Source organism: Castor canadensis, chromosome 10, assembly GCF_047511655.1.
Source record: "Castor canadensis chromosome 10, mCasCan1.hap1v2, whole genome shotgun sequence".
In the NCBI taxonomy this organism is placed as follows: Eukaryota; Metazoa; Chordata; class Mammalia; order Rodentia; family Castoridae; genus Castor; species Castor canadensis.
The window spans coordinates 69,987,843-70,004,705 of record NC_133395.1 but is presented as its reverse complement, the minus strand read 5'-3'; the positions used below and the strand labels follow the sequence as shown (position 1 = coordinate 70,004,705).

General features: G+C 38.9%; 1 protein-coding gene across 5 annotated transcripts in view; it reads right to left on the bottom strand.

The window, feature by feature from the left end:
* Dclk1 (doublecortin like kinase 1) overlaps positions 1–16,863 on the bottom strand; it is a 341,030-nt gene that overhangs the window by 145,452 nt on the left and 178,715 nt on the right. For all 5 annotated transcript variants that reach the window (XM_074043546.1, XM_074043544.1, XM_074043543.1 and 2 more), the window contains one exon: positions 15,811–15,910. In XM_074043546.1, coding sequence (XP_073899647.1) covers positions 15,811–15,910 — 100 coding nt within the window. The remainder of the gene's footprint in view (positions 1–15,810; positions 15,911–16,863) is intronic.

Here is a 16,863-nt window from a genome sequence, read left to right as displayed (position 1 = left end):
AAATAATGCAGAATTTGCATATAGCCTACACATATCCTTCCATATGCATTAAATCATCTCTAGATTACTTATCTTACCCAATACAGTGTAAATGTTTATCAGTAGTTGTTATCTCATATTGCTTAGGGAATAATGAGAAGGAATAAAACATCTGTACATGTTCAATATTCAGTTTTTCCCAGGATTTTACATCTGTGGTTGGGTGAATTCACAGATATAGAACCTTCCACAGGTATACACGACTGTTGAAACATTTCTATGATTCCTATGCAGAAATCAAACTTTTGAGATAGATGTGTCAAAGAAGAAGGATCAGCTCACCTTGCTTTAGTTGGTAACTAGTCACTTTGTCTTTCTCTGTGTACAAAGACCCAGAGTTTTTATATGTTCACTGCTTTTGTTACTATTCTTAATTTGTCATTATTTTGAGTGGTTGGCATGGCATCATTATCATTTCTGAATTAGCATGGATATTTTCCCCAGATCTTAACAGGGTATAATTTTTAAAAAATGTATAATTTTTTTTAATGTGCCTAGTTTTCCCAGGTTTCTGGAAGGAAGCTTCTGAGACCTTGGAATTTCCCAAGCATGGCAGGAGTGTCTGTTTTTCATAGCTGACCCCTAGGATAGCACCTGAGTTTATACTAGTGAGATGACTGGGCTGAGAGCTGGTCACAGAGTGGCCATGTGATTGGAAGGTGGGTGCTTTGAATCACATATTAGCCTGCCCTCTGAGGAAGAACAGGAATCAGAGATTGAGTTCAATTACATGGCCAGTGATTTACTTACTCAATGATGCCTACATAATGAAACACAATAAAACTCTCTGGACACGCAAAGCATGGTGAGCTTCCCAGCTGGAAAACACATCAGTGTACCAGGAGTGTGATGTGTCCTGGTGCCATGAGGAGAGGGCAGTGGAGCTCTGCATATGGTATACCACCAGACATCACTGTATGTGTCTCTTTAGTTGACTGGTCCGGATTTGTATCCTTTAAAATAACAACTATAATCATAAACACAGTGCTTTTCTGAGTTCTGTGAGTTATTCTAGCAAGTTATTGACCTGAAGGAGCTATAGGAAACCCTGAATTTGTGACCAGTTAGTCTGAAGTGTGGACAACCAGTCTGGTTAGGGACAGTGACCTTAACCTGTGAAATCTGTGTTGACTCCAGGCATTTAACATTGAAATTACACTCAGGACTCTAGCCCACCTAGACATATCAGGCACTCCCAACTCAGCCCCCTTTCCCTAATTGTTCCCTTTGCAGAATTCTTCCTCTGGGATCTACATGGCTCTTCTGCCCTTTCAAGTGTTTGCTCAGATCCCACCTTCCTGCTGAAGACTTCTTCCCTTATCCTTCTCCACCCTCCTTTTTTCCTTCTCTACTTTAGTCTTCTTCACAGCACTTATCTACTGATACAGAGTAATTTGCTTATCATTATATATGTTAAACATATCTCTGATAAGATGTGGGCAAGAATCTATGTGAGCATGAATCATCCTTTAATTCACTGTGATATACTTAGTGCTCAGAACAGTGCTTAGCATAGCGCAGACATCCAGTCAATATTAGTTGAATTGAGCTGATCTATACCTATATGCATGCAGACACATATTTATAAGATCAGGCTACTATGATATAAGAAATTAAATTTGTATTAATTATCTATAAATCTTCCTATATTAAATTAAATAAGCTATCCTCATTTTCATATTTGGAACCCCTGTACATGGTAACATTTTATGTCCCACTGAAGGGATATAATTCCCATAGGTTTTAAAAAGATATACATAAATTTTCTACCTTTAATGGTGTTCTCAGAATAATTCTGCTGAATAATTCTGCTTGTTAAGTGTGAGGCAAAAAAAGAAACACAGTTAAAAAATAAATTTGGCTAAAGTTGAGGGGCAAAGCTATGAAAGAAGAAATTTTGTTTTTTCCAGATTTAATAAACTCGAAAGTTTTATAATCTCATGCTATAGTTTAGGTTTTAAATGTCCCCTAAAAGCTCATATGCTACAGCCTTGCTCATCAGTTTGTGGTGCTATAAGGAAATGATGGAGCCTTTGGAAGGCAGGGTCTGTTGGAAGGAAGCTAGGTCACTGGGCATACACTTGAAGGGGATTTTGGGGCCCTGACCCCTTCTTTCTCTTTGCTTCCCAGATGACATGAGGTGAATGGACCTCCTCCACTACATGGTGCTCCCACCATGATGTTCTGCTTCACCACAGGCCCAAAAGCAATGGCACTAGTTGACCATGGACTTAAATAGCTGAAACCATAAACCAAAACTTTTAAAAGTTGTATTTTGTCACAAGGACAGATCAGTAACTAACCCACCTCAGCTCTTAGTAGTAGAGCAGTTCTCTGTTATCGTACCAGTAAGGGGTCCCAGCTGCTCTATCAGTAGGACCCTCACAAATGAACAAAATGCAGTCACTGAATCAGTTGACTCTGGTGCATGTGAGTGACTAAACTAAATATAGAGATGTGTTTGTCATTGAGTGTCGCCATGCTAGTTTCCCCCCTGACCTTCTGACAATGGGTGCCCTTTGCTCACTTTCCTGCCCCAGACAAATAATGTGTGAACTCTTTTAGTTCAATTGCTGGCATTTCTTGACAGGGCTTCTAATTTGCTTTGGCTTTGTTTTCTGGTTAGTTGACTAGGATTCATGGAAATTTAGAAAAACTCTTCCTCATATCTGTTTTAGATCTCTAAGCAAAGTGAGGCTCATGATTTCACAGTAATTCTGTTCTGCCTATTGAAACATGAAAATGTCACCTACACTTTTTTTTTTAATTCAAAGGTTATCCATTTGTTTACTTTTCAGAGCTGTTGAGAGAGGAAAAATCTAGCTTAAGGCAGTGAAGAATCATACAATATCAGTGTTTTATTATATTTTAGTTATGCAGAATACTTACAGTAATGAAAATCTATAAAGACAACCTGTATCCACATATATGCTAAATTACCCAATTTTGAAAGTAAATTTTAAAATCACCTTCTCATAAGTATTGTCTACAGTGATTTCACTTCACTACTTTCCTGTAAGTAGATATTTAACTTTCTAGAACTTCATTTGTTTAAATTCCAAGAATGCTTGACATCTATTAGACTCTTAACACCTGCTTGGCATGGGGAATTGAATGGGAAGATTTCAAAAAGGAACAAAAACATAAGTGCATATGCCTTTGGAGCCCTATTTCCTTTAGGAAAGTCCTAAAGGACCTTCCCGTATTTGGGCATGTGTGGGTCAGTGCAAGGAAAAAATGTGTTTTCTTCCTGTATGGGACTTGTTAAAAAAAAATAATAATTGAGAGTCTCTCAGGCCAAAATGGTGCCTTGGGTTCCAATGTAAGCAAATCCAAACACAACTCATTATAAAAGAAAACTTAAGCTTAATCAATCGGGGATGGCCAACTAACCTATAACTAGGGATTTCTATTAGCATGACCTAAATAAGACTACATTCCACTTTGACAGAATAAGTATTTTCTCTTTTTTGACTTTTTTAAAAATATTTTTCTCCTTTATTATTATTATTATTATTATTATGCTGGGGATACATTGTGACAGTTACACAAGTTCTTACTATATATCATAGTTGAATTCACCCCCTCCATCATTCTCCTTTATCCTCCCTTCCCCCTACTCTTGGAATAATTTCAATTTTTCATTCACATACATCCATACACAATATTTGTACCATATTCACCCTTCTACATCCTCTCAAATAAATATTTTCTTTGCCTTATTACCATGGTCACCTTATAAAAAAACTTTTCCTGATGCTCTTTGTTGGAGCTCACACCACTTTGGTCTAGCACTGCCCAATTCATGAATTGCTGTCTACTTAAATATATTTCTTAACCATTTATGTGTCTAAGATTATCTTTTAGCAGTTTGTTACACAGCTGCAGGCAGAGCTTGTCTCATTCAGTGATGGGCATCAGGTCTGATGATACCCTGTCATTGCTACCCACAAGGAAACATATGAGAATTGTTACAGTTTTTCATTTTCTTTTCTTTTTGCCTGAGAACTTCAGGCAGTTATGCTACTTATCTTTGGCTAGATAGACCACAGGAAGCACAACTTAGTTGGGAGGAAGAAAGGCCTGGAAATCAGACCTTATTTCAACTCATTCCTCTGCCATTATTTATCCTCAGGCAGAATTTGGATGCTTAAGGCTCTCAACTGGCCAGAATTAATAAGTAAAATTAATAAGATGCTATCTGGCATGGATACAATTAAAGCACAGGATGGAGGTTCAACTGTGCAATTAAGCAAGTAGAACCTGGCCAGACATCACATCAGAAAACCCTGGAGAGTTCAGCTGGCCAAAGCTAGCCATGAGCCGGCGCTGGTTTGGCTACGGATAAAAGTAAGCATAACCACTCTTAGGCTGTATTTGAACAAGTTTGATACCCCTATCAAATATATTTATATTCTCAATGTACTTTAAAGCCTCCAAGGGGTACAGTGATCAGTTCTGGGTGTAATTTTAGGTAGGAATTGCTGATTATGAAGTCTGTGGATAAATGAAACCAGGATGGTCTTCAGAGAAATAGCTTTGGGACCTTGCCTACGAAAACTGGAAAACCAGCTTTGGAGAAATACTGGGCCATAGTCCTTAGACATCTGAAGAGCTGATGGGTAGAAAAGATTCCTTGTGCATCTTTGGATCCAACTAACATTCCTTGGGCCCTTATTGCATTCACGGTACTCTACAGGGTATAGAGATTAATGATACCTAGGCCCAACTTCAAGACACTTATAATTAACTTCAATGAAATGTAAATTGAGATCTTAGTTGTCCTCCCAATTCTGTTACCCACTGGGTATATAACAGTGATGATTAATTTTATGTGTCAATTTGACTGGGCTACAGGATACCCAGATTGAAAATTATTTCTGGGTGTGTCTGTGAAGGTGTTCCTAGATGAAATTGTCATTTGAACAGATGGAATTAGTAAAGTTAGCTGACTTTCCCATTGTGGGCCAAAATAGAACAAAAAGCAAAGATAAGAAGAGTTCACCCATCCATCCACCCTTTTTTTTCCTGCCTCACTTCTTAAGCTACCACATTTCATTTCATATTCTCCTATCCTTGGACTAGGATTTATACCAATGGGTGATTCTAGGCCTTTGTACTCAGACTGATTTACACCACTTGTTTTCCTTGGTCTCCAAATTAGAGATAGCAGATCCTGATATTTCTCAGCTTCCATAATAACATGAGCCAATTCTTTATAATCTCCACTCCCTTCTCTCTTAGACATTGATAGATAGATGATAGATAGATAGAAGATATCTGGAGAACCCTGACTAATAAAGCGATCTTAGGAAATTTCTTAACTTCTCTTAGCTTGGGGTTTTTTATTTGTAAAACAACAATACAGAATTTTTCTGAAAATTATATGATAAGTATTTATGAACTAGATTCATGTTTTAGAAAGGCCCATAACACAAGGCAGAATTGTCAAAATATTATAATAGAGAGAAGAACAAAAACTAGAAGGGGGCCCAAATAATGTATATACATGTAAGTAAATGTAAAAATGATGAAATATTATTTTAAAAAAAGAACAAAAACTGCAAGAAGAATGGGAACCCAATAATTGATAGAAACCAAGTAGATGGGGTAATGCTTTACAATGAAGGCAACTTGTGGACTGAAGTCAAAGAACAAGAAGGATTTGGATGGGTGGAAAAGGAAGAAAGGAAGAAAATCATTCCTGGTTGATGGGACAGTATAGACAAAGGTGAATATAGTGACAATAAATGACTTTGGGGACTCCAACAAATAACCCCAGGTTGGAGTGTGAAAGAGAACTAAAATGAAGGTAATAGTTGTAAAGATATGACACAGCTGGGTTATGGCTGCCCTCAAACAGCATGCCAAGGAGTCTATGGACATTGCAGGACTGTTTAAGTGAGAAGCAATCTGTATTTAATCATGATGTGGAATAACTACATACTGAAACCAGGAAAGCAAGTTAATATATCCTTATAACAGTCCAAATAGGAGACTATGTGGAGATAAGACAATAGCAGTAGCACTAGAAAGGAGAGGAACAAGGTGTTGACAATGGGGAATAAAGGTGAGGGGTGAGTGACAAATAGATCCATGTTCTGCATCCTCCGTGTTAAGGAGAATGCTGATGCCATGAACTAACACAGTAAACCAGAAAGAGGAATACAGCTGACCAAGAAGGTTATGAGTTCAGTTGTGAGATGTGTTGAATTTCAGGTGGCTGTGGGATAATCAATCATAGGCAAGGTCACTCTAGAAAGTTGGAAATATGGTTCCGGAGGTCATGAGAAGGGTCAGAGTTAGAGATGTAGATTTGAGAGGAGATACATTTACAGGTTAAGAATGTGTTGTCAAACACAGATACACTTGGGTCTGAACTCTCCCTTCAACACTAACTAGCTGTGTGGCCTCAGACAAATTATTTATCATTGCTAAGTCTTAATTTCCTTAATTGTAAAATTGGGAAAATTATACATACTTCAAAGGCTTTGCTCATTGTGTACCATCTGGTTGCCATTTGTCACCATCACTGTCTACCATCACCATCATTGCTAAAGCCATTAAAGTAGATGAACTTGGCTAGGAATAGAATAATTAAGTAGGAAAAAGGGCTGAGGAATGAATCCTAGGGAACAGATACTGAAGGATAGATGGCAGAAGAGGAGCAAAGCTGAAAGAAGCTTGGGAGTAGGCAGAGACCAATTCAGCCAAACACCACAAAGGTCAAGGGACAGCATTTCAAGGAGATAATTATCAAAATGTTCAATGCTACAAAGAAGGCAAGGAGGGTAAGGGAAAAGGGAGAAAGAGAGAGAATGAGAACATCATATATACTAATTTGAGGGTTTCTTTGCTTGTTTGGAACTGTTACATATGTGGTAGGTGTTGCAAATGTGATAGGATTCAAAATGTCATCCAGATTCCAAGGAAATGTATATAAGATATTGAAGTGAATTATAAGATGGATTACTTTCCAGAAATTCCAAAGCTGATATAAACAAGCAGAGGCTGTAGTCTTATTGCCCACTTTAAAGATAGAAAAGGCTTAAGCTCTTGGAGAGAGAGGGGATCAGTGCAGATTGTTTTTAGAAAGCTGTGCTATAAGCACCCATAATTCCAAAAGAGGGGAGCTGCTTCCCTTTGCGTCAATCTGGGCTTCACTGAGACTGAAAGTGCTGGGTGATATCCACTGTGGACAGACGGAAGTAATAGAAATAAACCAGTTTTCATGTGTTTGGCTTTCACTTGAAAGCCTGTGGTAGCACAGTGAAGGAGGTGTGGTTGTACTGGGTGGCTGGTTAGTTGGAGATACAGGATGACTAAGTAATTTGATAGAAATGAAGATGGAATTGACATGGGGCTAATTCAAATTCTTCCCAAGAGGATCATCTGAGGGCAACAGGGTGAGTTTTAGAAATGAATGACTTCAGGAGACACAGCCAAAGTTGGAAGAAACTGAATTGTCCACATCAGTGAAGAAGAGTGTACTGTTCCCAGTTAGAGTCCCTGAAGGACCCCTGAAAACACCCATAAGAGAAGATGCCTTTAACTAACAACTCCTAGCCTGAGAGTTATTAGCCATCTTACAACAGGACAGTCAGAGGAGGTCATCCACCTCTGCATTCTCATCACCCTACCCCACTGCTAGCCCCATCCAGGACTGGAGAGATGAGAAAGAGCAGGGAGCAGGTAAGTGCAAGGAGCAAGAACATCAACCCTACCGTGTCCCTAGAGGGTACTGGCTACATTGGGCCCTTTATAAGTGTGGAGAAAAGAACACCAATTTTCAATGACTGTCATGTGGGACTAAGTTTTTGCTTCGGAATTGAAGTGACAATTTGTAGTAGGAAGAGTCCCAGAATACTTGTTACTGTCTGAGGAGGGGCTGGAAAAATCTTGGGATGGCCAAGATGTCATGTAGTGGAAAAAGAAGAAATTTACTACTATATAAAACTAAAAGGACAATGGAAGGCTGTCAAAAGCTGATATAACCTCATAATCTTTTTGTGTTTCATATAACAGTAATCCAAAGTTATAAAAAGTGAGTGAGAATAAGGAAGCAGCGCCCTCAAGGACAGTAATTTATTTATTATTTTTAGCAGTTTGGTAGAGATGACTGGAGGCTCCTGAAGGACAGGAGACGTCTGGGCCTGGCTGTGGGCAGAGAAGGAGATGACAGAGATAGAGTAAAAGAGCAAAAGGGAAGGGATGCTGGCTAGGTGAGGCCACAGAGAAACCAAGAGGACAAGATGAAGAACACGACCATGGCTTTTAGAAAAGGAGTGAGACTCTTGTTCCTTTGAAAGACAAGGAAAGCGGGAGAGAAGATGAGTGAAGGCATCTGGGCCTGGAAGGAAAGGAAAATAAAACAGTTTACAGTGAATGACTTTGATCATCCTGTTGGATTAGGAAGAAAGTTCACCTTCTAGAAACAAAGGCAGAGAATGATAGTTGTTACACAGCATGACAGAATTGGGAAACTGCATTTATGCACAAGATAACAGGTAGCTATGGTCAAGAAAGTCGTGAGAACTCCCTGCAGTTTTTCCACTGCTAAGAAACAAACACAAACAAGGGTAAAGTACCTCAGTGAATGTGCTCTCTACTCAGAACTCAAACAACAGCCCCCAAACTCTTTATTTCAAACATCAACCGAGTTCTACAAATCAATGCAACCAGAAACAAGCATACAAGATTTTACATTCTTCTCTAATAAGACAATGAAATAGCAGACACTTGGCAATTATTCAACAAGATGGCTATAATGCTTCCTTAAAATAAGAGCTGTTCTTTCCTACAGCTAACATCTACCAAAACAATAAAACATCCCAGTACCAAGAAGTATCATGCCTCTGAAAGAAATCTGCCCACAGATTCAATGTGAACTGGCCTTGTAATCCAATTTAAACTTAAGCCTATAAAGACTTGTTAGTCTTATGTGACCCATTAATCATTTTACTATAATATTTTTCCTAAGAGAAAAAAAAATCCATGAGATGAAGTAATGATATTTAATAGTCTAGGTCAAAGTTTAGTACCTAAGTTCCTTTGATATCTTTAGACATTTGCAACATTAAAAGTCAACACAAAGGGTCATATTCTATGTTACTGTCTACAGTTATCTGTGCTTAGCACAATGCCTGGCACATAGCAAGTTATCTTATTGAATAAATGAGTGAAAGAATAAATGAACTTTGTTAGCAGTAGCCCAAAAACCATATTAGGGGGCTGGAATGTAGCTTGGTGGTACAGCGCTTGCCTAGCATACATGAGCCCTGGGTTTGATCCCAACACCAAAAAAAGAAAAGACAAAAACAAAAAAAAACCCACGTTAAGAGGAGGCCTGGTCTTTAGCCACAGTATGCATCTTCCAGGGTTCTGAATGGCATCACCAGCCCCAGGACACAACAGCAGGGTCATCAGAGACCTTTTTAACCCAAATCAACATGGAGAGAGAGAGGGAGAGAGAGAGAGAGAGAGAGAGAGAGAGAGAGAGAGAGAGAGAGAGAGAGAGTGAGAGAGAGAGAGAGAGAGTGAAAGGATGAAGGAGAGATGGGGATGGAGAAGGAAAGGGAGAGGGAGAAAATTTCCCAATGGCTAGAAATGAATGCTGTCAGTTTTTAAAGTCTGACTGATTCTTCTAAGTGTGCTTTGGTTTACTCATCCAAAGATTCCCTCCAGAGAACAGAGGATATCTTCAAAGGCCCCTCAATTCTCTCTCATGTCAGCACAAGAATAAAAGCTGAGAGTGAGAAGAAGTCAATAGAAATTGCTTTCTGGTTCTAAAGAACACCAAAAGCAAATCTTGGTGACATCTGCCTCCAATTAAGTCCTGCAAATGAATCTATGTGGCTGAGTCCAGCTGTAGTCCACCAGGAGGTATATTTCAGCTGAGGTGTCATTCATGAAGTAATAAGGAACACAGTTTTGAACGTGCTTTGACATTTATTATCTCATTTGAGGTCCATTACAATCCAGGGGGGAAAAAGACTTTTCCAGAATAGGAAGCAGACCTGGAGATACAGAGGCCACACAGCAAGTAGGATGCAGAGCTTGGACAAGACCTGTGCGTTCTAAGGCTATTCCAATGCAGTCTCTATTAGTCTTGGTTCTAGCCCTATGTTATCACTCAAGCAGTGAAGACCTGTGGTAAACGATGCCTGGAACAGCTTCTGTTTTACCTCATTCAGGACATGAGTTCCAGGAAAGTGGGCAGGATGAACTATTTCTAGAAACATTTACCAAGCAGATCTTGGGTACCCAACACCACTGGGATCCTTAAGTGAAGATTAGGAAATGTGTCTTTTAGAAAAAATCTCATACCTAGGAAGAACACTGTTCTCCAGATAGTGTCCATCTGGGGAGGAGTTGGACAGGTATTCTGCAGAGATAGAAGATTATGCATGGATACACACACGTACACACACAGCCACGCCCTAAAAGTCTTAGTGCAGTTTTGAGCTTTATTTACTTCAGAAATCTAAACACTAAACACTTCCCAAAAAACCATTCGAAAGCTTAACTATTTGTATTTTTCTATATTTATTTAGTTTTGTAACTGTTAAATAATCTTGTTTTAAAATTTTTGGTCCAGTCCTCATTTTACTATCTTCAATCAGAAAGACTGAAACAATTTTACAACATATAATAAACCTATCATATACACAGCAAGTAAGCCAAATTGTATAACATCTCACATCAAGCCTGCGGTCAACTAAACATAATTTTGAATGTGCTGCTATAAAAACTGCATCATTCCTAACCAAGCAGAGAAATTCACTTGTATAGTTGGATATTTTTCTCTTTCTTCCCTTCTGATTTTGTTGTTGTTATTTGTTTATTTTTATGGTACTGGGGATTGAACTCAGGGCCTCAGGCTTGCTAGGCAAGCACTCTACCACTTGAGCCACGCCCCTGAAGTCCTTTTGCTTTTAGTTCATTTTGTTTTTCAGGTAGAGTCTTGTGTTTTTGCCCAGATGAGCCTCAGAATGAGACACTCCTACTTCTGCCTCCTGAGTTGCTGAGATTACAGGTGTGTACCAGCATGCTAGGCCTCTTCCTTTCTGTTTTAATCCTAGATTACAATCTTTGGTTTATACCAATTCAGTTTTATTCTCTTAGATAATAATCCATTTTACTATCTTTGGAGATCCTCATTTCTTCTTTGACTACAGTAGTTCCTCTCTCAGAAGATTTCATCCTCACACTTTTAAATGAGCATTTGTGACATGTTAAACTATATAAGCTCCAGAGTTGAACCCTGTAGTGTGTAATTCTCAGTGAAAAAACAGAGTCCCTACCTGCAGGGAGCTTGTGGGCCAACTTCATAGAGATCTCCTCCAGTACATTGGACATCAACCTGTATGCTGGTACCTTTGGACAGGACACTTCAATCAAAATTACAGTCCCCTTGCCACTCAGACCATGTTTTATCTTAGACAAAGGGATTTCAAGAACTCATACATGTTGCTGAAATTCTCAGACTGTATAACAGCATATGTCTGGTAAAGGACAGAGTTAGGTAAAGGACTCTCTGAAAGGTCAGATGAGGGAACACCCAGTGACAATTCTGGGGTTTATGTGTTCTAGTAATGAATGTAATGCTATCACTGTGCATAAAGATAAAAAATAAAAATTGGTTTACTTGTAACCAAAGATCAACTAAAATCCAGTCAACTCCCAGTGACATCTATTGTGGAATGAATTTTGTTCCTCAGAAAGATATGTTCGAGTCTTAGCTCCTAACACCTGTGAATATGAAATGACTTGGCAATAGGATCCTTGCAGATGTTCTCAGGTTAGTAGGTTATCGCACTAGATGAGGGCAAGCCCTAATCCAGTAACTGATGACCTTATAAGAACAGGGAAATTTGGACACACATACTATTCACAGGGAAAAGCAGGCAAAGATAGGAGTGATACTGCCACAAGTTAAGGAATGCAGAACTGACAGAAACCCAAACAGGTACAGAAGGATTCTATTTTATTGGCTTCAGAACCAGTATACGCTACATGCACCTTAATTTTAGACTTTTGGCCTCCAGAGCTATAAGACAATAAATCTCTGAGGATTTTCCTGATACTTTAAATTTTTATTGAAATTGAGACATAATAATTGTACAGAGTTTTGGAGTACAGGGTGATGTTTTAATGCATGGCAACATTGTGTAATGATTAGGTCAGGATAATTAGCATATCCATCACCTCAAACATTTATCACTTTTTTGTGATGATAGCATTCAATATACTCTTTTCTAGCAATTTCTATTGTTTTAAGTCACCCAGTTTGTGATAGGAAACTAATAGGACATGTAAACAAAAATACATAAGCTTCAAATAAAGCCTATTGGCATCAGAATCAAGCAGGATCTGAAAAATAAGATGAGAAGGAAAGTTAGAGTAGGCTGGAAGGGGCAGGATGCCCCTGGAATGAGAGGAGTGGGTGAAGAAACCAAGCAAGTGTGGTGACATTCACTTAAGGGTGAGGGAGTGGACTGAAGATGACATCCAGTGTCAGACTCATCATCAAGAAGCTAATTGTCCCTTTAGAGGTCATTTGGACATATCAAGAAAATCCTGTCACTATTGAAAGGCAACAAGTCACAAATTCGTCAGTTTGTCACCAACATCTAAGCAACACCATGTTGACTTTCCTGTCTCCACCTTGGCATTTTTCTTGACTCTTGATTTGGTTCTATCATTGTATATTAGACAACAGGCTATGTAATGGAAGGGTCTGTGTTTCTCTATAGTGTCTGTCCACCATTCCCAAGGTGCTAAGCCACCATTGATTAATGGCCATGTCACAAAAATGGCTACATGCTGAGCCAGAACAAGGAAGGCATTTCATTCCGTACGCAAAAACTTAAGGGAGGAAAGGGTCCCTCACAGTTTCTAACATCGATCTGGCTCCCATGTGGCCCTGTGAAATATGTGTCTATAATGGCAAAACTCCTCACTGGAAAGACCTTAAGCAACATCCCTGGGAGTTTTCCTAGCAGTAATTAGGGGGATGTATTACTGCTAATCCCCAACACACTGGGAGCCAGGTTAATTTTGAAAGATAAAATGAAAGTGCTGCCTTGCGGCAAAAGGCCATTTCTTGGCACCATTAAATCAAACACAGCCCTGTGTGGGGCAAGAGTATTAATTCTGAAGATGTCTGTACCCCCTGCTGACACGTCTTTAAGGAAGCTACTATAGAATCAGCCAAATGAAGTATCAATGTGCAAATACCATTTAGCAAGTACAGATAAGCTGGGCTAAATCATACTCAGAGCATTTATAAAAAGATTCAGATTTTAATATATTAGCAGCAGAACATGCTGTACAAGCAATAGGAAAATTGCAGTTGTCAACGTGTGAATTTAGTCTTAGGGTAAGTTCATCTAAGGAAGTAAAAACTCAATTTAGATTCTTTTTTCCTAGTTGACTCTTTCCTCCTCTGAATATCCACGTGTTTATTCTAGAATGGAGGAGGACATGACACTCGGCAAATGGATTTCATACCAAGAAATGGACCAGGGGAAAGGATGTGAAGTGCTCACCAAAATGGTTTGAAGTGGTTTTCCAAGAAGCGAAGCCACAAAAGACAGGTGAGGTGTCCTTGGTATGTGTGCACATACACCTGCATGTGCACACGTGCACTGAGGTGCATGTGTCTTCCGTTTTGCCATGCTGGGGATCAAACACACAGAGCTTCTCACGTGCTGCTCACACACTGGCACTGAGCTATACTCCTAGACCCACGTGTCTTTTGTTAATGACAAAGCATTCTAAGGAGGAATTTGAAAGGCATTTTTCTGGCCCAACTTTTCTATTGCGCTTCTCAGACAGTCTATGTCTATGTGCCCTTCTTGGCAAGTAGAGCTATAGGCTGCAGCTCCTGGGTTGAAAGCACACTGTCAGGAGAGGAAAACCCAGTTGCATAGGCTTCCTAAGCCTGGGCAGGTGAGAAAAGTGGCCGCCAGGTGTCCAGCGCTCAGGTAAACTTGGGGGCCACTTTTCTCACCTGCCCAGGCTTAGGAAGCCTGTGCAACTGGATTTTCCTCTCCTGACAGTGTGCTTTCAACCCAGGAGCTGCAGCCTGGATAGACACCAGAGGGCAACTCAACCCTATGGATTTGAAACTAAGCTGTGTTCTAGTCAGAGTTTGACAGGTCATTTTCTATCTCAAAGCAACAAATGGACTTTCATTTCAGAATACATCTGGTCTCTCAGACCATTCTATCAGAAGCAGCTATTTTCTTTAAATTGAAAGTCAAGGCAGTTTATTTTTTGCAAAACTGTGCTGTCAGTTCTGCTGCTGCCTGGAAACATTTCACTTGTTCTACACAATGGCAAAGCTGTCTTATCCTTAAATAGGAGTGGGATGGGGAGACCCTCCCTGCAGATGCCTGAGAGTGATATGTTTACATAAATATTTGTCTCAAAGGGTATGTCTATCAATTGTAAGATGGAATGTATTTAGAGAAAACTTATTCAAAAGAAAAGAGATGCCAAACTACTTGTCCAGTTAGGATTCTCGAACCCAAATAAATCTCTTCATATGACACATCTATATAAACTCCTTCAGGCATTTGATGTTTTCATGATGAAGAATAATTGTATGTTTAAATGCACGTGACTAATAATGATGTATATATTATGTGCCACTGAATGATGGAGACATGTTTTGAGAAATGGCAATTTAGTTGCTGTATGAACCTCACAGAACGTACTTACATGAACTAGAATGGCTACAATGTGGCCAGGTGATGTGATCAGGTGTATGCAATCTGTCATTGACCACAACATCCTTAAGCATCCCACAACTGTCTATATATAGAAAATAGATACTATATGTGAATACACGTCTGCAGTGTTAGGGTGAGACCGCTTCATTACATCACTGGCCCTGTTATCTTAGTGTTCAAGTATCACCGTTCGCTTTGTCAAAAATTCACTAATTAATTTTTTCTGCATTATGAAACAAAGAAGTCATTACCACTTCAAAAAGACATTATCACTTCCAACTAAAATTTGAACCATGATAACTATGTAATATTTCCCTAATTAAATTTTAGGGATATGATAGGCCATATCATTAAGGAAGGGACTCTGATACAACAATTTTACCTGTGATACTATTAAGATTCTGAAATGATTCACAGTGCCAAGGAAATAATTTGTAAGGTCACAACCTTTCACATTCATTTCTTTGTCTATTGATTGTCCTCTCTTTATATCAACAGTCCCCTCTTTATCAATTACAGAGAATCACATTTGATTTATTATTGGAGGGGAGCTACCTTCTTCTCTTCTGATACCTCACAGATGCTAATGACATACAAATTTCAACATATTTAGGGGAAAAAGGGGATACTAAACCATTTTCTTAGTTAGCAATTAAAGGAGACCACATGAAAGCCTACCCTAGAAACATTTATGACTACAAATCCCTCAACTATAAATTTTGGTAAAAATACATAATTAAAATTGGAGAAATGCACACGATGGTTTTCTATAAAACACTAACTTAGATATTAAGTGGTTATAAATTAGCCATTAGTAATTTATTCTTCCAAATACCTTAGCCTTTCCAATGATCATTTCATCTGTTTTCTATATAAAAAAAATCAAAGAAATTCAAGATATAGGAAAGACATGCTGGTGGAGGGTCTGAAACTGATTTGGTGGCTTTGGAGTTGACATAATCTTGGCCTGGTGCAGCTCATTTTGGAAAGCTGCCTCAAATTTCCCCTGGTTTTGAACTTTTTTTTTCCTTACCACTTTCATCTAGCAAGAAATCATCCTGGTAACGGAACTTCTCCGGTCCACATGCAATAAAAATGTCATCGTCACCAAAAAAGTCCTGAAGGCACATCACCTACAAGAGAAAAGCATGGCAGTCAGCGAGGGGTCGGCAGAACAGCAGTTACAACAATGCATCTCCCCAGTAGACATCTGCATAAAGCCACTTCCTGTCTAATGGAATCAACAGGGCAGCTTCTCCAGAGGAATTTCAAAGGAAGGGCTGAAGCATCTGTTACTAGTAAGAAACATGTTACGTTTCAGTTCTGCAGGAAGACAGGATAAGGCAAATAGAACCGGCAACTGTCACATTTATTACTTGACATATCAATAGGCTATGAGGTAAGAGCCCTTTGTTTCCATAATAGAGTGGATGCAGCAGAGTGGGAAGGGAGCTCCCCTTCCTCTTCTGAATGTAAAACTAACTCCTTGAAAGCAACAAGTTGGCATATGGTTGGAGCAACACGTATGTTTTTTAGTAATTGATGCCACCAAAGAAAAATATTTCTGTCAGAAAATATAATAATAATATTCTTTAGACCCATTCCACCTCTACTTGAACCCCTTATAAAAAGAACTTAACAATGAAGTTAATCCTGAGATTTATATCTGAAGACTAAAGTGACTGTATACCCACTACCCAAGTCATGCTAAACACGAAAATGCCCCCCTAACTTCTTGTTGTCAAGCAAAAGAAAAGTTTTAATGCAACCAACATTTTGATACTTTTTCTAGTATTCTCCATTAAGAATGGGACTTCGCAAGAAAATACAGTCAAAAATGAATAATCTTCCAGCATAATGCTGTCTCTGGAGAGGTTTATAATATTTTGTTCACAATATGCATAATAGCAACACTAGGAACACTGCCGATTTGTATCTATTTTCAAATTCCTTTCACCTCTTGAGAAAATCATAAGGTGGCCAATTAAAGGCACACATTCAGAGGTCTATGAAGTAGACTTTCAAGTAGCATTTTCTCCTGAATATTTGAGGACCCCTTCTGAAGCGTGAGATTCTGTTGGTCTGT